The sequence below is a fragment of the Oncorhynchus mykiss genome, chromosome 31 (genome assembly GCF_013265735.2).
Source record: "Oncorhynchus mykiss isolate Arlee chromosome 31, USDA_OmykA_1.1, whole genome shotgun sequence".
NCBI classification, from domain to species: Eukaryota; Metazoa; Chordata; class Actinopteri; order Salmoniformes; family Salmonidae; genus Oncorhynchus; species Oncorhynchus mykiss.
In genome coordinates, this window is record NC_050571.1 from 9689740 (window position 1) to 9715650 (window position 25911).

The following is a 25911-nucleotide window of genomic DNA, read 5'->3' on the forward strand; positions in this document are numbered from 1 at the left end:
TTTTTTTTACACCTTTATTTAATCTTTATTTTAACTCGGCAAGTCAGTTAAGAACACATTATTTTCAATGACGGCTTAGGAACGGTGGGTTAACTGCCTGGTTCAGGGGCAGAACGACAGACTTTCACCTTGTCAGCTCGGGGGATCCAATCTTGCAACCTTACAGTTAACTAATCCTTGTGCACTCCACAAGGAGACTGCCTGTTACGCGAATACAGTAAGCCAAGGTAAGTTGCTAGCTAGTATTAAACTTATCTTATAAAAACAATCATACATAATCACTAGTTAACGACACATGGTTGATGATACTACTAGATATTATCTAGCGTGTCCTGCGTTGCATATAATCTGACTGAGCATACAAGCATACAAGTATCTGACCGAGCGGTGGTAGGCAGAAGCAGGCGTGTAAACATTAATTCAAACAGCATTTTCGTGCGTTTTGCCAGCAGCTCTTCGTTGTGCGTCAAGCATTGCGCTGTTTATGACTTCAAGCCTATCAACTCCTAAGATGAGGCTGGTGTAACCGAAGTGAAATGGCTGGCTAGTTAGCGCGCGCTAATAGCGTTTCAAACGTCACTCGCTGTGGTTGTTTCCCTTGCTCTGCATGGGTAACGCTGCTTCGAGGGTGGCTGTTGTCGTTGTGTTCCTGGTTCGAGCCCAGGGAGGAGCGAGGAGAGGGACGGAAGCTATACTGTTACACTGGCAATACTAAAAGTGCCTATAAAAACACTCAATAGTCAAAGGTTAATGAAATACAAATGTTATAGAGGGAAATAGTCCTATAATTCATATAATAACTACAACCTAAAACTTTTAACCTGGGAATATTGAAGACTCATGTTAAAAGGAACCACCAGCTTTCATATGTTCTCATGTTCTGAGCAGGGAACTTAAACGTTAGCTTTCTTACATGGCACAGATTACACTTTTACTTTCTTCTCCAACACTTTGTTTTTGCATTATTTAAACCAAATTGAACATGTATCATTATTTATTTGAGGCTAAATTGATTTTATTGATGTATTATATTACGTTAAATGAAGTGTTCATTCAGTTGTAAAAGAAAAACCTAGAACAACTTAGGATAGGGAGTAAAACAACTATGGAACAAAACAAAACAGGTGAAACACATTCGGACTAAAGAAAAGGACAAGCCAGCACAGGCGTAACAAATACTAACGAGGTGACACCAATCGGTGCATCCTTTGTGCTAAACGTGCAACCTCAAAACATAAATGGAAAAACCAAAACCTGTAACACAAACTATGCTTCTGCCTTCTGTATTGAATGCTCTCTGGAGTTTTACGGTGAATATCTTTAAAAGCACTCTGTGACAATCTGGACCCAATAACACAGGAAAGATAAAAACGCTGAAAGAATATCTTCCTGCGTTTTGTAAACAAAGGTATAAAATGCTTCTTATTGTACGGTACCCCCTGTATATAGCCTTCATCAGGAAATGTATAGGAGATGTTGTACCCACTGTGACTATTAAAACCAACCCAAACATGTTGAAAGCACCGAGCTGTCTGTTTAAACGTCTAGCACACAGCTCAGACATCCACGCATACCCAGACTGGACATGCCACCAGAGGTCTCTTCACAGTCCCCAAGTCCAGAACAGACTATGGGAGGCACACTGTGCTATATAGAGCCATGACTACATGAAGTACCTGACGCAAGCAGTAGAATCAGATTTAATAAACAGATAAAAATGCACCTTATGGAACAGCGGGGTCTGTGAAGCAACACAAACATAGACACAGACACATGCAGACACACACATGATAACATGTGCACTTTAAACACACGTACACATGGATTTTGTGTTGTAGATATGTGGTAGTGAAGTATGGGCCTGAGGGCACACAGTGTGAGGTGAATTCTGTAATGAATGTATTTCAAATTTTCCCGGAGCCCAGGAAGAGTAGCTGCTGCCTTGGCAGGAACTAATGGGGATCCATGATAAACCCCAGGAAGAGTAGCTGCTGCCTTGACAGGAACTAATGGGGATCCATGATAAACCCCAGGAAGAGTAGCTGCTGCCTTGACAGGAACTAATGGGGATCCATGATAAACCCCAGGAAGAGTAGCTGCTGCCTTGGCAGGAACTAATGGGGATCCATGATAAATCCCAGGAAGAGTAGCTGCTGCCTTGACAGGAACTAATGGGGATCCATGATAAACCCCAGGAAGAGTAGCTGCTGCCTTGGCAGGAACTAATGGGGATCCCTGATAAACCCCAGGAAAAGTAGCTGCTGCCTTGACAGGAATTAATGGGGATCCATGATAAACCCCAGGAAGAGTAGCTGCTGCCTTGACATGAACTAATGGGGATCCCTGATAAACCCCAGGAAAAGTAGCTGCTGCCTTGACAGGAACTAATGGGGATCCATGATAAACCCCAGGAAGAGTAGCTGCTGCCTTGACAGGAACTAATGGGGATCTATAATAAACCCCAGGAAGAGTAGCTGCTGCCTTGACAGGAACTAATGGGTATCCATAATAAACCCCAGGAAGAGTAGCTGCTGCCTTGACATGAACTAATGGGGATCCCTGATAAACCCCAGGAAAAGTAGCTGCTGCCTTGACAGGAACTAATGGGTATCCATAATAAACCCCAGGAAGAGTAGCTGCTGCCTTGACATGAACTAATGGGGATCCCTGATAAACCCCAGGAAAAGTAGCTGCTGCCTTGACAGGAACTAATGGGGATCCATGATAAACCCCAGGAAGAGTAGCTGCTGCCTTGACAGGAACTAATGGGGATCTATAATAAACCCCAGGAAGAGTAGCTGCTGCCTTGACAGGAACTAATGGGTATCCATAATAAACCCCAGGAAGAGTAGCTGCTGCCTTGGCAGGAACTAATGGGGAGCCATAATAAACCCCTGGAAGAGTAGCTTCTGCCTTGGCATGAACTAATGGGTATCCATAATAAACCCCTGGAAGAGTAGCTTCTGCCTTGGCATGAACTAATGGGGATCCATAATAAATACAAATTGTAAGCTAACTTATGTGTGTGGTTGCTAGCCAAATAGCGTTGCACTTCTGCTGTCATTTGATGAAATGCAAATATATTTTCTGCGGAATGCGTTGCATTCCTTTGTGTTGTGTGAAGTAAAACTATAGGTGCACGCCCCTGATCACTCTGGTCGGGGAAAAAAGCGGTTGACGTTCAATATAAAACGCAGGTGAAGTGGCTTAAAAAGGCAGATGTTTTTTTTTTTTTACAGTCTGCATTTTAAAAATGCACATTTCTGAAAGCTAATGTTGCTAACCCTGCTGCTGATGTAAAATGGTCTTTAAAAAGGATCCAAAGTAGTGTACTATGTAGGGAATAGGGTGCAATTTCAAACAGCTGAGTCACAGGGTATAAGGGTGTGGCATGAAGTCATTTCCCAGAAAAGATTGAGAATCAAAACAGAGATGAGTGTTTCATTAGGTATTAGTGCCAGCTTGTAAACGGCTAATGACTGAGGCCAAAACTACATGCAGGATGCATTGTGGAGGCTTTCCAGAGGGTTCCGTACTACAGCCTCATGACAGACAGACGGAAAAGACCCGGAGGCCAAGCTTACTTAAAAGGGTGTGTTCCAGACCGTCTTTACCACAGCTCATTTCATAACACCTGACGAAGTGAAAGAAAAACCCATCTCTGGAGGAAGTGAACCCACATGAATATGACATTATCAATCAGTTGCGGCTGCAATGAAGTAAACCTGGAACGCACCCACAGTTCCGAGCCATGCCCAGTCCATCAGTGTCTGCTCTGCCTGCAGTTCAGCAGTGTTGCGTGAGAAGGCAGAGGAGCAAGGGTGATGACCTGGGGCCAAGCTTGGAGGAAGAGGGCTGGGGCTCAGCTAACAGCAAGCCGCTAAAATGTCACACAGGTTGAGACACACGTCACCGCAGGCAGACAGGCACACAAATGAAACCATACTTACTCCTACTCATCAGATACACAGACGGAGAGACAAACGCACACAAGCGTGATTAAACCCAGATGTAAGTTGAAGACAAGACCTATCTTGTGTCTCGTCCATCTGTTCCTAGTTAGAGCTGCGCTCACTAGGCTTGGACAGTATACTGTATATGCCTTATACCGGAGTATTTGGAAATAGCCACAGGATTCATTACGGTTGAAACTATTTATTTTACGTTTTTCAATACATTTCATATTTGTAGCTACTTTTTTTAAACTTCTTAGGGCTGCAATCCCGTTAACGGGATCGATATCACAACAGCCAGTGAAAGTGCAGGGCGCCAAATTCAAAACAACAGAAATCTCATAATTAAAATTCCTCAAACATACATGTATCTTATACAGTTTTAAAGGTAATCTTGTTGTTAATCCCACCACAGTGTCCGATTTCAAACAGGCTTTACAGCGAAAGCACCACAAACGATTATGATAGGTCACCACCAACTCACAGAAAAATTCAGCCATTTTTCCAGCCAAAGAGAGGAGTCACAAAAAGCACAAATAGAGATCAAATGAATCACTAACCTTTGATGATCTTCATCAGATGACACTCATAGGACTTCATGTTACACAATACATGTATGTTTTGTTTGATAAAGTTCATATTTATATTTAAAAAATCTCAGTACACATTGGCGCGTTACGTTCACTAGTTCCAAAAACATCCAGTGATATTGCAGAGAGCCACATCATTTTACAGAAATACTCATTATAAAATGTTGATGAAAATACAATTGTTAGACATGGAAATGTAGATATACCTCTCCTTAATGCAACCGCTGTGTCAGATTTAAAAAAAACGGAAAACGGAAAAAGCAAACCATGCAATAATCTGAGAACGGCGCTAAGAAAAACATTTTTTATATCCGCCATGTTGGAGTCAACAGAAATCCGAAATAACATTATAAATATTCCCTTACCTTTGATGATCTTCATCAGCATGCACTCCCAGGAATCCTAGTTCCACAATAAATGTTTGTTTTGTTCAATAATGTCCATTATTTATGTCCAAGTAGCTACTTTTGTTAGCGCGTTTAGTACACAAATCCAAACGCTCGTGCAGGTCCAGCCGAACATCGGACGAAAACTTCAAAAAGTTATATTACCAGTCGAAGAAACTTGTCAAACGAAGTATAGAATCAATCTTTAGGATGTTGTTATCATAAATCTTCAATAACGTTCCAACCGGAGAATTCCATTGTCTGTAGAAAAGCCATGGAACACAGGTCGCTTTCTTGTGAAATGCGCGTAACCAGGACCTGGCTCTCTGCCAGACCACTGACTCAAAGAGCTCCCATCCGGCCCCACATCACAGTAGAAGCCTCTTTCAAGTTTCTAAAGACGGTTGAAATCTAGTGGAAGCCTTAGGAAGTGCAACATAACCAATATCCCACGGTGTATTCAATCGGGGCTGGGTTGAAAATCAACCAACCTCAGATTTCCCACTTCCTGTTTGGATTTCTTCTCAGGTTTTTGCCTGCCATAAGAGTTCTGTTATACTCACAGACATCATTTAAACAGTTTCAGAAACTTCAGTGTGTTTTCTATCCAATACTAATAATAATATGCATGTATTAGCAACTGGAACTGAGGAGCAGGCCGTTTACTCTGGGCACCTTTCATCCAAGCTACTCAATACTGCCCCTGCAGCCATAATACGTTTTAAGTAAATACCTGCAGTCCACATATTCTTCATGTCTCCTGACACATTATTTTACATGATGAAGTTTACCGTAGTTCCCCAGAACAGTTGAGACAGTCACGTGTTTGTTTGTAAATAGCACAACAGGAGAAAGCGGGAGCAGGTGAGTCCAGCTGGGTATTATTGACAGGAGGTCGTGTTGTATATTGAAAGTCAACTGTGTTTTTTTTTTGCTTCAATAGAGTGATCAGGGACGTGCAACTACAGTTTTTCATCACAGAAAATACATTAGTGCAAGACATTCAGCAGAAAATAGCTTCATTTTCATCGGATGACAACAGACAAAAAAAAAGCAGTGCGTATGGCTTCCTGCCATCCAGGACCTCTACACCAGGCGGTGTCAGAAGAAGGCCCTAAAAAAGACTCTTCCACCAAAGTCATACACTGTTCTCTCTGCTACCGCACCGGCACTAACGCGCCAAGTCTGGAACCAACAGCATCCCAAACAGCTTCTACCCCCGAGCCATAAGACTGCTAAATTAGTTAAATAGTTAACCGGACTATCTGCTTTGACCCTTTTTGTACGAAATCTTTTGACTCGTCACGTACACTTCTGCTACTGTTTATTATCTATCCTGTTGCCTAGTCACTTTATCCCTACCTACATGTACAGTGGGGAGAACAAGTATTTGATACACTGCCGATTTTGCAGTTTTTCCTACTTACAAAGCATGTAGAGGTCTGTAATTTTTATCGTAGGTACACTTCAACTGTGAGAGACGGAATCTAAAACAAAAATCCAGAAAATCACATTAGTATGAGTTTTAAGTAATTAATTTGCATTTTATTGCATGACATAAGTATTTGATACATCAGAAAAGCAGAACTTAATATTTGGTACAGAAACCTGTTTGCAATTACAGAGATCATACGTTTCCTGTAGTTTTTGACCAGGTTTGCACACACTACAGCAGGGATTTTGGCCCACTCCTCCATACAGACCTTCTCCAGATCCTTCAGGTTTCGGGGCTGTCGCTGGGCAATACGGACTTTCAGCTTTTTTTATATTGGGTTCAGGTCTGGAGACTGGCTAGGCCACTCCAGGACCTTGATATGCTTCTTACGGAGCCACTCCTTAGTTGCCCTGGCTGTGTGTTTCGGGTCGTTGTCATGCTGGAAGACCCAGCCACGACCCATCTTCAATGCTCTTACTGAGGGAAGGAGGTTGTTGGCCAAGATCTCCCGATACATGGGCCCATCCATCCTCCCCTCAATACGGTGCAGTCGTCCTGTCCCCTTTGCAGAAAAGCATCCCCAAAGAATGATGTTTCCACCTCCATGCTTCACGGTTGGGATGGTGTTCTTGGGGTTGTTCTCATCCTTCTTCTTCCTCCAAACACGGCGAGTGGAGTTTAGACCAAAAAGCTCTATTTTTTTGTCTCATCAGACCACGTGACCTTCTCCCATTCCTCCTCTGGATCATCCAGATGGTCATTGGCAAACTTCAGAAGGGCCTGGACATGCGCTGGCTAGAGCAGGGGGACCTTGCGTGCGCTGCAGGATTTTAATCCATGACGGCGTAGTGTGTTACTAATGGTTTTCTTTGAGACTGTGGTCCCAGCTCTCTTCAGGTCATTGACCAGGTCCTGCCGTGTAGTTCTGGGATGATCCCTCACCTTCCTCATGATCATTAATGCCCCACGAGGTGAGATCTTGCATGGAGCCCCAAACCGAGGGTGATTGACCGTCAAGATGACGGTCAACATCTTCCATTTTCTAATAATTGCGCCACCAGTTGTTGCCTTCTCACCAAGCTGCTTGCCTATTGTCCTGTAGCCCATCCCAGCCTTGTGCAGGTCTACAATTTTAACGCTGATGTCCTTACACAGCTCTCTGGTCTTGGCCATTGTGGAGTGGTTGGAGTCTGTTTGATTGAGTGTGTGGACAGGTGTCTTTTATACCGGTAATGAGTTCAAACAGGTGCAGTTAATACAGGTAATGAGTGGAGAACGGGAGGGCATCTTAAAGAAAATTGAACAGGTCTGTGAGAGACGGAATTCTTACTGGTTGGTAGGTGATCAAAAACGTATGTCATGCAATAAAATACAATTAATTACTTAAACATCATACAATGGGAATTTCTGGATTTTTGTTTTAGATTCCATCTCTCACAGTTGAAGTGTACCTATAATAAAAATGACAGACCTCTACATGCTTTGTAAGTAGGAAAACCTGAAGAATCGGCAGTGTATCAAATACTTGTTCTCCCCAATGTACATATTGCTGCCTACTCATGGGCTCGATACTGGTACCGCGTGTATATAGCCAAGTTATCCATACTCATTGTGTATATAGCCAAGTTATCCTTACTCATTGTGGATTTATTCCTCGTGTTACTCTTTTCCTATTACTTATTTTCTCTCATTATTTAGCATTTCAATGTTAGTCTACACCTGTTGTTTACCAAGCATGTGACAAATAACATTTGATTTTACTTTACTTAAATAATTACCTATTTCTTCTTCAAAAAAACAAACAAACAAAAAAAAACTTTGTCTCCACACCTGGTTATTGGATTTTCAACATCGCAGAACCAATTTTATTTTTGCAAACTTAAGTTTACAATTTGAATTTAGAAAATAAAAATTATTAGCACCCTGGAAACAGTACTTGATCGCAAAGCCTTTGGCCAAAATAACTGCCACAAATACTTCTTGTAACCATCAATGAGCTTGCTGCACTCTTCAGCAGAAAACGGTTTTAAATTCTTCAATGTTTGAGAGGTGCCCTCCACCAACTGCTGTTTTCAGCTCTCACCATAGGTTTTGATTTACATCTGGACTCTTCACTGGCCACTCCAGGACAGACCAGCGTTTCTTCATGAATCATTCCAGGATGCTTTTTGTGTGTGTTTTGGGCTGTTGCCCTACTGGAAGACATACAACTTTCAAGAGAGAGTTTTTGGACACTAGGTTGAACATTGCACTCCAAAACATGTTGATAATCTGCCGATTTAATGATTTCTTGCACACATTTAAAGGCCCCCAGTACTAAAAAGGCAGCCAAGCAAACCCACAGCATTATCAAACATGTCCCTAAATCTGAGGGTGGTTTTAACCTTTAACCTTCCAGATTTGGAATTGTATCAACTCGCCACCCAGGGCTTTTACTACAGACATATAGTTAAAACGCACTAAAGAGGAACAATGGGTACATATTGAAGATGTGCCTGCTCATCCCCACAACTTTCCATGTCTGTTTTCACAGGATAAAGCTAATAACATGAACAACTTCCTAGTTAATAAGAACACTATAAACAACATTTTACGACTTGTACAAGAACCTCTTTCACTCCATAAAAACACACCACCATTGGAAGAATCCTTGGACAGCTTTTCAGAATTCACCGATAAATTGGCCCACATGGAAAACTAAAAAGGCTTATAGAAACCGTAAATGACTTGATAAAAGGAAATACAATTATTTCCATGACATAAATTCAAAAGCGATTTTCATTTTCAAATATATGCAACCTCTAAAAAATGTTTTATACAACAACATTTCGACCTGAAAGCTTTTGGACTTCAGAGCAAAGTTGAGGAAATGTTATGAGTCAGAAAAAGGATACTCATATGACGGGTAAGATATAGGGTAGCCTAGTGGTTAGAGCGTTGGACTAGTAACCGGAAGGTTTCTCGAAATTGATCATTCTTGAGATGTTTCTACAACTTGATTAGAGTCCACCTGTGGTAAATTCAATTGATTGGATATGATTTGGAAAGGCACGCACCTGTCTATATAAGGTCCCACAGTTGACAGTGCATGTCAGAGCAAAAACCAAGCCATGAGGCCATGAGGTTGTCCGTAGAGCTCCGAGACAGGATTGTGTCGAGGCACAGAGAACACAGCTGCCTCCATCATTCTTAAATGGAAGAAGTTTGGAACCAAAGACTCTTCCTAGAGCTGGCCGCCCGGCCAATCTGAGCAATCAGGGGAGAAGGGCCTTGGTCAGGGAGGTGACCAAGAAACCGATGGTCACTCTGACAGAGCTCCAGAGTGCCTCTGTGGAGATGGGAGAACCTTCTAGAAGGACAACCATCTCTGCAGCACTCTACCAATCAGGCCTTTATGGTAGAGTGGCCAGACGGAAGCCACTCCTCAGTAAAAGGCACGACAGCCCGCTTGGAGTTTGTCAAAAAGCACCTAAAGTACTCAGATCATGAGAAACAAGATTCTCTGGTCTGATGAAACCAAGAATGAACTCTTTGGCGTGAATGCCAAGCGTCACATCTGGAGGAAACCTGGCACCATCTCTACGGTGAAGCATGTTGGTGGCAGTTGCATCATGCTGTGGGGATGTTTTTCAGCAGCAGGGACTGGGAGACCAGTCAGGATCGAGGGAAAGATCCATCAATGGAATTTATTTATAATATATATATATATTTATAATATATATTTATAATATATATATATATATTTATAATATATATATATATATATATATATATATATATATATATATATATATATATATATATATATATATATCAGCCGATGTAAACGGAGCAAAATACAGAGAGATCCTTGATGAAAACCTGCTCCAGAGCGCTCAGGACCTCAGACTGGGGTGAAGGGTCACCTTCCAACAGGACAACGACCCGAAGCACACCGCAAAGACAACGCAGGAGTGGCTTCGGGACAAGTCTCTGAATGTCCTTGAGTGGCCCAGCCAGAGCCCGGACTTGAACCCGATCGAACATCTCTGGAGTGACAGCGCTTAAAAGAGGATCTCCAGAGAAGAATGGGAGACACTCCCCAAATACAGGTGTGTCAAGCTTGTAGCGTCATACCCAAGAAGACTCAAGGTTGTAATCGCTGCCTAAGGTACTTCAACAAAGTACTGAGTAAAGGGTCTGAAAACTTATGTAAAATGTTTAACTTATTTTATACATTTGCATCAAAACAAAAAACATGTTTTGCTTTGTCATTATGGGGTATTGTGTAGGGATTGATAAGGGGGGGGACGACGACATTTGAATCCATTTTAGAAATAGGCTGTAACGTAACAAAACAAAACAAAAGTCTTAGGGGTCTGAATACTTTCCAAAAGCGCTGTATGTGTGAGTGGTTAAAAAGTCTACATTATTAAGCCGAAACAATAATTAATTACTTTACACCAATACAATATTATATGTAGGCTGACTCATTCATCCCCACATAGGCTTTATCCACTGGTCTACAATCCAACTACCTCCTAACAAAGAATTTCCCTTCTGAGGGACAATAACAAACCTCGTTCAATCAATCATCGGCATTGTATTGTTGAATGAACCCTACACTTCAACCCCCAACCCCCAGTCCCTTTCCTGTAGGTTGGACTTGATTCGACCGTAGTCAACACCTCAAACCTCAACCCCTTTCCTGTAGGCTGGGCTTGTATTGACTGTAGTCAACACCTCAAACCTCAACCCCTATCCTGTAGGCCGGGCTTGTATTGACAGCAGTCACGTCACTCATACAGTGAAGTCAGGCCAGGGGTGGGTTCAAATAATATTATGAATCATTTCAAATACTTTATCTGTGCTTGATTGAGTTTGCCTGTTAGAACTAGATCTAATGGAAAAGTATCCTAAATGCAAACTCCTCTCATCTGGCAATCTAGCCAGGCTAGAGCAAACACTCAAGGTAGTTGAACAATTTCATAGTATTTGAACCCAATCAACCTCTGGTGTTAATTTCTGGCATCATGCAACTGGTGGACCAGGCCAGGAGGATGTGCCCACAAGACCAGATACTTCCTGTTAGCCTCAGACTAGGGTTATGTTCTAAATGGCTCTCTATTCCCTATATAGTGCACAACTTCCTTAATGGGCTCTGGCCAAAAGTAGTGCACTATATAGGGAATAGGGTGTTTGGGACACAGTTGATACTAGGTCTGTCTAAATACATTACTACTTGGTGTCAAATCCTTGCTTCCTCCGTCCTCGTTTCCGCAATTATTCTCAAAGCTCATTGGAGGTCAGAGCGCTAATTCCTCTCAAAATTAGCTTTGGGAGGAATCGAGGAGACAAAGACGGAGAACAAGAATTTGACGGCCAGTAACGTTTTCAGACACAGCCTGAAACTCAGACTAGTATCTGTCTGCAGCTAGCTAGGTAAAGTCATCAAGGAAAGCATTGAGGCCTCAAACTAACAATGACATGGTACTAACTTGGGTTGATAGTACATTTACACTTGGCCTAAAACAAGCTTGGGGCTTTATGAGAAGAAGTGGAATAGGCCTAGCAACTAACAATACAGTTAAGTAGGCTATCCATCAGCAGTTGCCACAAAGAGCTAATACAGAAACCAAGCCTAAAACACCAAAACAGCAAGCAATGCAGATGTACACAAGAAATAAGAAAAACTCCCTAGAAAGGCAGGAACCTAGAAAGAAACCTAGAGAGGACCCAGGCTCCGAGGGGTGGCCAGTCCTGTTCTGACTGTGCCAGTGGATATTATAAGAGTACATCGTTCATAGATGACCAGAAGGGTCAAAATCCACTGAACAAAAATATAAAAACATGAAACAATTTCTACGATTTTACAGAGTTACAGTTCATATAAAGGAAATCTGTCAATTTAAATAAATTCATTTGGTCCTAATCTATGGATTTCACATGACTGGTAATACAGATATGATTCTGTTGGTCACAGATACCTACTGCGTATTACTTACTATTATTTATCCTATCTGATAATACATTGTTATTGATTATCGCATTGTTGGGTTTTGAGTTTGCAAGAAAGCCATTTCACTTTACTTGTGACATTAAAACTTGAAACCGAAAAAAAAAAAAAAAATGTAGGGGCGTGGATGATAAAACCAGTCCGTATCTGGTGTGACCACCATTTGCCTCATGCAGCGCGACATCTCTTTCACATAGAGTTGACCAGGCTGTTGTTTGTGGCCTGTAGAATGTTGCCCCACTCCTCTTTAATGGCCGTGCAAAATTGCTGGATATTGGCGGAAACTGGAACACGCCGTTGTACAAGTCGATCGAGAGCAACCGAACCCATGCTCAACGGGTGACATGTCTGGGAAATTTCAGCTTCCAGGACTTGTGTACAGATCCTTGAGACATGGGGCCGTGTGTTATCATGAGGTGACAACTTTACCAGCATCATAGCATACGTATAGATGAATCATTGTGACAGTGCAATCAATGTGTAATAACTATGTACATTATTTTAATGAACGTGTTAAATTAATGTGTGACATGCAGTCATATTCAGGTCCTGATTGGTCAACAAGCTTATTCGACACGTCAAATAGTGTTATATGACGTGTATCTTTTTTGACACGCAACGACCCAAACGGCTTCCCATAGCAACGACCCAAACGGCTTCCCATAGCAACGACCCAAACGGCTTTCCATACTAAAGACCCAAACGGCTTCCCATAGCAACGACCCAAACGGCTTTCCATACTAAAGACCCAAACGGCTTCCCATAGCAACGACCCAAACGGCTTTCCATAGCAACGACCCAAACGGCTTCCCATAGCAACGACCCAAACGGCTTCCCATAGCAACGACCCAAACCGCTTTCCATACTAAAGACCCAAACGGCGTTCAATAGTATAAGAAATCCTGGTTGAGAATGAAAGGACTGAACAACGAAACAGCACAGCAAGTAAGTGAAAGAAATAGGGTTTGATGATGTTTTACTTGTAATGGGGGCATACGTAAACGGCAACGTAAATGACAACAAAATAACGTGTGTGTGTGTGTACCCTTTATTTAACTAAGCAAGTCAGTTAAGAACAAATTCTTATTTACAATGACGGCCTACCCCGGACGACGCTGGGCCAATTGTGCGCCGCCCTACGGGACTCCCAATCACGGCCGGATATGATACAGCCTGGATTCGAACCAGGGACTGTAGTGACACCTCTTGCACTGAGATGTGCCTTAGACCGCTGTGCCCATGTGTGTGTGTTAACTATTTAACTCTACTAGAATGCTTAAAAGGCCGCTGAAATGTTAAATATCAGTTTTCAATATCGTATTTTTGGGGGGGCAAGGAAAATATCTATACTAGTCTATACTAGTATTACTGTAGACCTAACAGTAAATAACAACTAGTCTACACTAGTATTACTGTAGACCTAACAGTAAATAACAACTAGTCTACACTAGTATTACTGTAGACCTAACAGTAAATAACAACTAGTCTATACTAGTATTACTGTAGACCTAACAGTAAATAACAACTAGTCTATACTAGTATTACTGTAGACCTAACTGTAAATAACAACTAGTCTACACTAGTATTACTGTAGACCTAACAGTAAATAACAACTAGTCTATACTAGTACTACTGTATCTGTAATTAAGAAAACAGAGAGTAGGCAGACAAAGCAACTGTGTAGTAGAACAGGCCCCTAGATGTGAATGTAACAATGACATGTCTCTGTGAGGTTAAAGTGGAATTCCCCTAGCTGGGCCTATGTCTATATAGACACTGATTGTGTCCTCTAGTCCCCGGAGCCCTTCATGACAGTGGTCTACTGTACCGTAACTATATATGTGTTCCAAATGGTAGCCGATTCCCCTATATAGTGCACTCCTTCACTTTTGACCAGAGCCCTATAGACTGTGGAATAGTGTGCCCTTTTTAGATCACAGACTGTGAAATGTGGCAATTATTTAGAAAACATTTCTAATGCCTGCGGTAAGACAACATTATGGTATCACAGAAACACATGACCCATTTTCTACTATCTATCGCTTTAGAGGCAATAGCTCTGCAATAGCTCTGCTGAAAAGATAAGACAAGATAAAAAAATTGATTGGTCTGGTGACTGAAAGCGTCTACAATATTCATCTGTGATATTTCATTCCCCTGCACAAGTGTTTAAGGGCATGTTGATACAGGCAAAATAAAAAAAAATGGGGGGAAAACACTAGGATAATCTCTAACCGTCTCCAGTTCAGTAACTGACTGGACAGAGTTGCCTTGACATGTTGAAAAACCAAGGAGGAGCTCTTAGAATCCCGCTGTCAGTAATATGTTCCAGAAATCTCCCCTGCCCTGAACACTAGTTTTATTCCACAGTTTTCAACATAACACTGTGACACCAGCCTAGGGTTGCACATTTTGGGGAATATTCAGAGGTGTAAAGTTTCCGTGGGAATTAACGGGAATATATGGGAATTAACAGATTTATATGCAAATTAATACCATTTAAATGTAGATGTTTTTTTGCATTGGATATATTTACTATATCATATGGAGACAGAAACATAAACATTTTACCTCATCATAAGTAGACATAATTACAAATGATTAAATCCTTACAAAATAATTATTTTTAAACGATTTAGTTGAACTGAACTTTAATGAAATGAGTTGACTCTTCACATGGGATAATTTCACTGAAAAAAAAGGGGAATATTGAATGATCCCCAATGATCCATCGCATCTCCCAAAAACGTCTTCAACATACATCTGTAAAATGATAGTCTAGAAACTAAAGCTTTGGTTGTCTTCCTCTCTGGCTTCCATGTCTTCTCCCTGGACCTCCTCAATGTCCACCTCTTAACATCAGACTCGGAGGCCTCATCTTCACTGTCACTTTCCAACCTTGTTGAGGGTGGCTTGTCGTCAGGCTCAAAAAGCCTCAAATTTTCCCGGGTGGCCACCAATTTTTCAACCCTTGTATTGGTCAGCCTGTTGCATGCTTTGGTGTGCGTTTTCCCAAACAAGGACCAGTTGCGCTCTGAGGCGGCTGATGTTGGTGGGATTTGGAGGATGATGAGGCAACAGGGGAAAGAGCCTCAGATCCACAAAGTCCCTTCCACCAGGGTGGCTGATGAGATATGTTGACACAACTGCCATATTGCATCTCCATCCCAAAGCTCTTGCTTGGAAGTATACTTCACTAGACTGCCAAGGACCTTGTCTTCATCCAGGTCAAGGTGGCGAGACACGGTAGTGATGACACCATAGGCCTTGTTGATCTCTGCACCAGACAGGATGCTCTTGCCAGCATACATGTCCAACATGTACACGGTGTGTATGGGTTTCAGCCAGAAGTCTTCACACTTTTTGATGTATTTCAGAAATGCAGTTTCCTCTGCTTGGAGCAACAGTGAAGTGGGAAGGGCAGTACAGATTTATTCTCTTACATCTGCAAGCAGAGTCTGAACATCAGACAGGATGGCATTGTCCCCCTCAATCCGTGCAATGGCTACTGCTGTAGGTTTCAGGAGTTTCAGGCTGCTTACCACTCTCTCCCAAAATACATAATCCAGGAGGATCCTCTTGATGGGGCTGTCCTTAATCGGCAGACTGTGATATGGCCATTTCTTGGAGACCCCTTCCCCTCCAGGAGACTGTCAAACATGATGACAACACCACCCCAACGGGTGTTGCTGGGTAGCTTCAATGTCGTGCTCTTATTCTTCTCACATTGCTTGGTGAGGTAGATTGCTGCTATAACTTGATGACCCTTCACATACCTAACCATTTCCTTGGCTCCCTTGTAGAGTCTACCCATTGTTTTCAGTGCCATGATGTCCTTGAGGAGCAGATTCAATGGGTGTGATGTGAAGGTAGGACTCCTCCACTTTAGACCAAGCAGCCTTTATGTTTGCAGCATTGTCTTTCACCCGTGCAAATACCTTCTGTGGTCCAAGGTCATTGATGACCGCCTTCAGCTCATCTGCAATGTAGAGACCGGTGTGTGTGTTGTCCCTTGTGTCTGTGCTCTTGCAGAATACTGGTTGAGGGTGGAAATTATGTAGTTAATTATTCCTTGCCCACGAACATTCGACCACCCATCAGAGATGATTGCAATACAGTCTGCTTTCACTATGATTTGCTGGACCTTCACTTGAACTCTGTTGAACTCTACATCCAGCAAATTAGTAGATAAAGCATGTCTGGTTGGAGGGGTGTATGCTGGGCGAAGAACATTCAGAAATATCTTCCAATATACATTGCCTGTGACCATTAGAGGTGAACCAGTTGCATAAAAAATAATAAATAATAATAATAATAATAATAATAATAATAAATAATAATAATAATAATAATAATAATAATAATACACAGCTCAAGCAAGACATTCATGAGCATTTCTCTGGCTACATTCCTCCAATGAGTCAAAAAAACTTCTGATTCCAGGAGGACCATGAGCTGTTGCTATCGATAAGGTGTCTGATTCCAGGAGGACCATGAGCTGTTGCTATCGATAAGGTGTCTGATTCCAGGAGGATCATGAGCTGTTGCTATCGATAAGATGTCTGATTCCAGGAGGACCATGAGCTGTTGCTATCGATAAGATGTCTGATTCCAGGAGGACCATGAGCTGTTGCTATCGATAAGGTGTCTGATTCCAGGAGGACCATGAGCTGTTGCTATCGATAAGATGTCTGATTCCAGGAGGACCATGAGCTGTTGCTATCGATAAGATGTCTGATTCCAGGAGGACCATGAGCTGTTGCTATCGATAAGGTGTCTGATTCCAGGAGGACCATGAGCTGTTGCTATCGATAAGGTGTCTGATTCCAGGAGGACCATGAGCTGTTGCTATCGATAAGGTGTCTGATTCCAGGAGGACCATGAGCTGTTGCTATCGATAAGGTGTCTGATTCCAGGAGGACCATGAGCTGTTGCTATCGATAAGGTATCTGATGTATAATCTTCACCTCGAATAGAAGTAGAGGGACTTTTGTCAGAGGTTGTTTGTCGTGAGCACTGAGGGAACTTTATGCACTTGGCCAGATGATTCTGCATCTTCGTTGCATTCTTCACATATGATTTGGCACAGTATTTGCAAATGTACACAACTTTTCCTTCTACATTAGCTGCAGTGAAATGTCTCCACACATCAGATAGTGCCTGTGGCATTTTCCTGTAAATATTGTAAAAGAAAATGTAAAAAAAATATATACAATTCCATGTACAAGTTTAAATAGTTAAGCAGTTAGATTAAAAAAACTCCTTGTTTAATATATTTCTTTTTTAATGAAACTGGTATGGAAACAGGTGAATTAACACACAGTTAGCAGGCTCAAGCAAGCTAAAACAAAAATAGCAGAAATTGTTAACAAGTTAGAAATTATTTAAACACACTTTGTAGTAGGCTACTATTTACTAGTGAACAAACAATCATATAAAATATATTCACCCCTCCCAGTATTGTCATCAAAACTTACCAGAAAGCATGTAGTCCTTGGCTCAGACAGTGTAGTAGTGTGGGCTCAATAGCATCTCATTAGTGTGCAAGATCTTGAGAAACAGCTGTACATGTGATGGAAGAATGCACTGTGCGTGCAGAGGGTTGCAATTGCATTGAATTGGGGATAGTTGAACCAAAATAAGGAATTGCCTTGTGTGTATCCCACACAAAAAAAGGTTCCCTGTTATAAGCTAACTTTTTTAATGAATTGAAGCAAAATTCCCCAAATCCCGGGGGTTTAACTTCCCATGGAAAATTTCTGGAAAAATTCAGGAAATTTACCGGAAAGATTCCAACCCTAGACCAGCCTCACTGTCGCAACGCAGCAGGCTGGCCAGACGACCACCACCAAACTACCACCAGACCAACTACAGGACTGCTTTTTTATTAGCAACATTCTTTCAATTCTTCTCCTTACCTTGCAAAGCTGCTGGAGAAAGAGGAGGTAGGGCTGGAGAGACCTTGCATTCCAGAAGCTCCGTCCCCATAGCTACTGTTGTTCCAAGCCTCTCCTACGGTCACCAACGGAGGATACAGGCTGAACACAGAGGGCTTCTGGTCCTTTTGCGGAGAAGCTCCACTGGTAGTGGAAGCCAAGGGGGTGTTAATGCTGCTGTTGACTCCAAAGTGGTAGCTCTGTCCTCCAGAGGTGCTCACCCCACAGATGGAGATGGGGCTGGCGCTGGACAGCTCTGAGGGGGAGGAGGAAGTGGAGCCGCCGGTACTACCACTCATTCGGCAGGAGTAGCTACGAATGGCCGAGGTCTTCTCCTGTTTGATCACTCCTGGAGTACACAGCTGGATGAAGCCAGATTCCTTCTCGAGCTTCACCACGGGAAAGGTGTTGGGGGTCGGGGAGTTGCCTGTCATAGGGGTGCTGGAGTTGGATTCATCCTGACATGTTAGAAGATTGCTACCATTCAACGTGGTGGTGTTGGAACCGCTACAACCACCACTATTGGTCGTAGTAGCAGCTGGCTTGGAGGTGGAGTTGGAGACCCCACGATCCTGGCTCTCATCCCCCAGCAGAGTGTCATCAGCCAGGGAGGAAAGGAAGGCGTCGTCCCCTACGTAAAAGTCTGAGGGGGAGCCTGTCAACTCAAAGTCCTGGAGGAGATCCAGAGTGTTGTCGTTGAACAGTTTCTGGTCTTTTCCAATGTACCCTTCCTGGTCCATATCCATAAGGTCCTGGTCCCGGGAGAAGTCTGTCTCCGTCCTCATGGACATGGGGAACAGGTTAGGGTCCGAGCCCCCGATCAGAGAGTCCATGCTGGGTGAGGAGCGGTGGAAGTCAGCGATGCTGTCTTCCAGGCGGGAGTAGGTATCCCCAAGGGTGAAGAGTCCAAGGCCCAGGGACGTGTTAGTCTGTTGGGGCAGGAGCTTAGATAAGAAGAAATACTCCATTAATAACAGATGGGAACATTGGTTTGTCAAATCACTACAAAGGGGGAGAAAAAAACAAGAAAACATTTAAAATTCTGTCAATTCAGCAAGTAACCTGACATTCCAGTGGTTCTCTATGAGAAAAAAAATCCTGCATTACTGAAACAGAATTGACCCGAACCCAAATCGTATTTGTCACACGCTTTGTAGACAACAGTGAAATGCTGACTTACGGGTCCTTTTCCAACAATGCAGAATTAAAGATAAGATAAAAAAATTAAACGGAAATAGTGACAAGAAAAATAATACATTTTGAATAATGAATAAAAAAATAAGGAGTAGAAAATAACATGGCTATATACAGGAAGTAGAAAATAACATGGCTATATACAGGAAGTAGAAAATAACATGGCTATATACAGGAAGTAGAAAATAACATGGCTATATACAGGAAGTAGAAAATAACATGACTATATACAGGGAGGTAATAACATGGCTATATTCAGGGAGAACCAGGTAATAACATGGCTATATACAGGGAGGTAATAACATGGCTATATACAGGAAGTAGAAAATAACATGGCTATATACAGGAAGTAGAAAATAACATGGCTATATACAGGAAGTAGAAAATAACATGGCTATATACAGGGAGTACCAGGTAATAACATGGCTATATACAGGGAGTACCAGGTAATAACATGGATATATACAGGGAGTACCAGGTAATAACATGGCTATATACAGGGAGTACCAGGTAATAACATGGCTATATACAGGGAGTACCAGGTAATAACATGGCTATATACAGGGAGTACCAGGTAATAACATGGCTATATACAGGGAGTACCAGGTAATAACATGGCTATATACATGGAGTACCAGGTAATAACATGGCTATATACAGGGAGTACCAGGAAATAACATGGCTATATACAGGGAGTACCAGGAAATAACATGGCTATATACAGGGAGTACCAGGTAATAACATGGCTATATACAGGAAGTACCAGGTAATAACATGGCTATATACAGGAAGTACCAGGTAATAACATGGCTATATACAGGGAGTACCAGGTAATAACATGGCTATATACAGGAAGTACCAGGTAATAACATGGCTATATACAGGGAGTACCAGGTAATAACATGGTAATAACATGGCTATATACAGGGAGTACCAGGTAATAACATGGCTATATACAGGGAGTACCAGGTAATAACATGGCTATATACAGGGAGTACCAGGTAATAACATGGCTATATACAGGGAGGTAACAACATGGCTATATACAGGGAGTGCCAGGTAATAACATGGCTATATACAGGAAGTAGAAAATAACATGGCTATATACAGGAAGTAGAAAATAACATGGCTATATACAGGAAGTAGAAAATAACATGGCTATATACAGGGAGTACCAGGTAATAACATGGCTATATACAGGGAGTACCAGGTAATAACACGGATATATACAGGGAGTAGAAAATAACATGGCTATATACAGACAGTACCAGGTAATAACATGGCTATATACAGACAGTACCAGGTAATAACATGGCTATATACAGGGAGTACCAGGAAATAACATGGCTATATACAGGGAGTACCAGGTAATAACATGGCTATATACAGGAAGTACCAGGTAATAACATGGCTATATACAGGAAGTACCAGGTAATAACATGGCTATATACAGGGAGTACCAGGTAATAACATGGCTATATACAGGAAGTACCAGGTAATAACATGGCTATATACAGGGAGTACCAGGTAATAACATGGTAATAACATGGCTATATACAGGGAGTACCAGGTAATAACATGGCTATATACAGGGAGTACCAGGTAATAACATGGCTATATACAGGGAGTACCAGGTAATAACATGGCTATATACAGGGAGGTAACAACATGGCTATATACAGGGAGTGCCAGGTAATAACATGGATATATACAGGGAGGTAATAACATGGCTATGCACAGGGAGTACCAGGTAATAACATGGCTATATACAGACAGTACCAGGTAATATCATGGCTATATACAGACAGTACCAGGTAATATCATGGCTATATACAGGGAGAACCAGGTAATAACATGGCTATATACAGGCAGTACCAGGTAATAACATGGCTATATACAGAGAGTACCAGGTAATAGCATGGCTATATACAGGGAGTACCAGGTAATAACATGGCTATATACAGGGAGTACCAGGTAATATCATGGCTATATACAGGGAGGTAATAACATGGCTATACACAGGGAGTACCAGGTAATAACATGGCTATATACAGGGAGGTAATAACATGGCTATACACAGGGAGTACCAGGTAATAACATGGCTATATACAGACAGTACCAGGTAATATCATGGCTATATACAGACAGTACCAGGTAATATCACGGCTATATACAGACAGTACCAGATAATAACATGGCTATATACAGAGAGTACCAGGTAATAACATGGCTATATACAGGGAGTACCAGGTAATAACATGGCTATATACAGGGAGTACCAGGTAATATCATGGCTATATACAGGGAGTACCAGGTAATAACATGGCTATATACAGGGAGTCGAAGTAATTGAGGTAGCTTTGCATTGTATATTTACTGTAAAATGACTAAGATAGATAATACACAGTAGCAGCAGTGTATGTGGTGAGTGCGAAAGTGTATGGGGCATCAGGATGCATGTTATGTGTGTGTGGGAAAATGTACTGTGTGTGTGTGTGTGTGTGTGTGTGTAGAGTCCAGTGTGTGTGGGTAGAGTCACTGTGTGTGTGGGTAGAGTCCAGCATGTAGGCAGTGTGGGTAGAGTTACTGTGTGTGTGTGTGAGTGTGTGGGTAGAGTCCAGTGTGTGTGGGTAGAGTCTAGTGTGTGTGGGTAGAGTCCAGTGTGTGTGTGGGTAGAGTCCAGTGTGTGTGTGGGTAGAGACCAGTGTGTGTGGGTAGAGTCCATTGTGTGTGGGTAGCGCCCTGCGTGTTCGTAGAGTCCAGCGTGTGTGGGTAGAGACCAGTGGGTGTGGGAGTAGAGTCCAGTGGGTGTGGGGGTAGAGTCCAGTGGGTGTGGGAGTAGAGTCCAGTGGGTGTGGGGGTATAGTCCAGTGGGTGAGGGAGTAGAGTCCAGTGGGTGTGTGGGAGTAGAGTCCAGTGGGTGTGGGGGTAGAGTCCAGTGGGTGTGGGGGTAGTCCAGTGGGTGTGGGACTAGAGTCCAGTGGGTGTGGGAGTAGAGTCCAGTGGGTGTGGTTGTGGGTAGAGTCCAGTGGGTGTGGGAGTAGAGTCCAGTGGGTGTGGGAGTAGAGTCCAGTGGGTGTGGTTGTGGGTAGAGTCCAGTTGGTGTGGGAGTAGAGTCCAGTGGGTGTGTGGGTAGAGTCCAGCGTGTTCGTAGAGTCCAGTGGGTGTGGGGGTAGAGACCAGTGGGTGTGGGGGTAGAGTCCAGTGAGTGTCGGGGTAGAGTCCAGTGGGTGTGGGGGTAGAGTCCAGTGGGTGTGGGGGTAGAGTCCAGTGGGTGTCGGGGTAGAGTCCAGTGGGTGTGGGGGTAGAGTCCAGTGGGTGTGGGAGTAGAGTCCAGTGGGTGTGGGAGTAGAGTCCAGTGGGTGTCGGGGTAAATTCCAATGGGTGAGGGAGTAGAGTCCAGTGGGTGCGGGGGTAGAGTCCAGTGGGTGTGGGAGTAGAGTCCAGTGGGTGTGGGAGTAGAGTCCAGTGGGTGTGGGAGTAGAGTCCAGTGGGTGTGGGAGTAGAGTCCAGTGGGTGTGGGAGTAGAGTCCAGTGGGTGTGGGAGTAGAGTCCAGTGGGTGTGGGAGTAGAGTCCAGTGGGTGTGGGAGTAGAGTCCAGTGGGTGTGGGAGTAGAGTCCAGTGGGTGTGGGGATAGAGTCCAGTGGGTGTGGGGATAGAGTCCAGTGGGTGTGGGAGTAGAGTCCAGTGGGTGTGGGGATAGAGTCCAGTGGGTGTGGGGATAGATTCCAGTGGGTGTGTGGGGGTAGAGTCCAGTGGGTGTGGGGGTAGAGTCCAGTGGGTGTGTGGGGGTAGAGTCCAGTGGGTGTGGGGGTAGAGTCCAGTGGGTGTGGGGGTAGAGTCCAGTGGGTGTGGGGATAGAGTCCAGTGGGTGTGGGGGTAGAGTCCAGTGCTAGAGCGTTAGTACAACAAATGAGTAGCAGTACCTTTGTGGTGGGAGGCTCTGGGTCTTCCAGGTAGAGGCCCACGGAGGCCGTGACGGAGGCTGAGGCGAGGTCCTCACCTGAGGGAGGAGGGCTGTTACTGAGTCCGCTGGGCACCTCACCTGGTTGCATCAGCTGGCTGGATGGAAGGAAGGAGGTGGTGGTGGTTGCCAAAGCAACGGACATGGCACTGCAGGGAGCACCAGTGAGAGGGGTTCTCTCTGAGGGTGTTTCGCCCAGAAGGAGCTTAACTCGGCTGTTGTCGTTGTTACTCCTGCTCTTCTTCACTCCTCCCTGATCCATCTTATGATCCTGGGTAGAGAGAGGGAAAAGACCGAGTGGGTAATGTCATTAGCATGGATGCTAGTGTATTCATTACATCTCGAAATGGAAACCGTTTACAGTTTAAGTACCTAACATAATGAATCATCGCCAAACGGGGAGTGACCTACCTGAAACGTTTTCCATTTGGAGTAAACCTATTTCTGTTGCAATCGGCATAATGAATATACCCCTGGTGCGGCGCTAGATCGGTGTCTGCCACGTGTAGGCTAATATGGACATGTATCAAATAACCTGCCTAAGTGTAAAGACACAAACATACTACACACGTGGCAAGTTATACCTAATATACCAGCTGTATCATCAACATCTGTCCTAATATTATGGTTTCAATGAATGAATAATATGTACTTTTAAGTTACTTAGTTAAAATGACATTACACATGTGACGTGTGAAGTTAATTTGCATACACTTCATGTGTTTATAATTGTTGACAAATTGATCCATTCTATGAAGTTGACCTGAATTCTCCGAAGTCCCCTGCTGCTGGGGCGCATTGCTGGTTAGATATTAGCTACCTAGCTAAGTGGCTAACTATTCCCTTTGCTTTACTTTATTATTTGAAAGCAACAAAAACAAGCATCGTGGCGTATGAATTGAATTAAGTGTTTCTGCAACCTAACTAGTTAACCATGTTCATATATTTTGCAACAGCACATTTAGCTATTTAAGCAGCTCACATGAGTTAGTTAGCTACGTTAGCTCCTGCAAATGCGTCCCCCCAAATGTCATTGAGAGACATGTTGAGCTAACGAGCTAGTGGCTAACATAATCCATCTCTGGTTATTCATTCCAAATTAATGTATGGTACATTATATGACTTCAAATACTATACATCTAAAGCGTTTGCCTACCCCTCAGGCGTTTTGTAGTTGTGACTCCATGCATGGTTGTTTTTGTTTGGTATTGTTTTGCTTGCAAACCGGCTAGAAACACGAAAACATCCGATTGCGTTCTCCTTGCAAATCGTATCAGGACACGAAGAAGCAAGTAATCGATCGGATCATCCAATCCACTACAATGTGTTAGGTATCCAATTGCGTCCGAAATGCACGGAATTAGCTGTGCTGTTCACAGCCAAAAGGAAAGTAGGCGCTAACCTCTGAGGGAGGGAGGGAGGGAGGGAGGGGGGGAACATACAAAATGGAGATCTCACTGTTTACAATACGTAGTGCAACCTGTTGGCGAAGACGAGATACTGCAACTTACATGCTCCACTTACAGTAGGTATGCATAGCCATTGGTTGTCATTTGGCCAATGCAGCCTATTTAACTAGGCATGTCAGTTTCTAAGAACAAATTCTTATTTTCAATGACGGTCTAGGAACAGTGGGTTTAACTGCCTTGTTTAGGAGCAGAATTACTTTTTACCTTGTCAGCTCGGGGATTCGATCTAGCAACCTTTCGGTTATTAGTCCTTCGCTCAACGCACTGGGTTACCTGCGGTATAGTAGCCAGCTAGACAGATGTATATCGAATCGTAGGCTATGTATGAAACTTGATGAGGTATCGTCAGCCAGATAAGAATAACGCATAGGACAATACCGCTTATTTAAAAAAATGATCTGAAAATATATTTGTATGTCTATGCCCATAATTGGGATCTATAAGCCCTGGTTAAACATGGACACTGGATTTAACCTGGTTTGGAATGGACATGTAATATGTGTATGAAGAGGTAAGAAGATATCTGTTTACACACAATACCTATGTACCAATCAGAATGTACCAATCAGAATGTATGTCGCTACGCATCACATTTGAATGTACCAGCTCGTCCCACACAATATGAATGTACCAGCTTGACCCATCCAATTTGAATGTACCAGCTTGACCCACCCCATTTGAATGTACCAGCTCGTCCCACCCCATTTGAATGTACCAGCTCGTCCCACCCCATTTGAATGTACCAGCTCGTCCCACCCCATTTGAATGTACCAGCTCATCCCATCCCACCCCATTTGAATGTACCATATCGTCCCATCCCACCCCATTTGAATGTACCAGCTCATCCCATCCCACCCCATTTGAATATACCAGCTCGTCCCATCCCACCCCATTTGAATGTACCAGCTCATCCCATCCCACCCCATTTGAATGTGCCATCTCGTCCCACCCCATTTGAATGTGCCATCTCGTCCCACCCCATTTGAAT

General features: G+C 43.1%; 1 protein-coding gene across 5 annotated transcripts in view; it reads right to left on the minus strand.

Moving 5' to 3' along the window:
* The window catches only part of LOC110504536 (glucocorticoid receptor-like), a 71663-nt gene extending 46793 nt beyond the window's left edge, over positions 1-24870 (minus strand). For 4 of the 5 annotated variants that reach the window (XR_005041262.1, XM_036970518.1, XM_036970517.1 and 1 more), the window contains exons 1-3: positions 24611-24870; positions 23417-23725; positions 18278-19239 (exon numbers count right to left, since the gene is read on the minus strand). Coding sequence is in view for 4 of the 5 variants with exons in the window: in XM_036970518.1 (XP_036826413.1) it covers positions 18278-19239; positions 23417-23716 (1262 nt within the window). In the remaining variant the exon portion in view is untranslated. Of the gene's footprint in view, positions 1-18277; positions 19240-23416; positions 23726-24610 lie in introns of those variants that run through there. The other variant, XM_036970520.1, reaches the window with a different exon arrangement.
* Positions 24871-25911: the final 1041 nt, after the last annotated feature.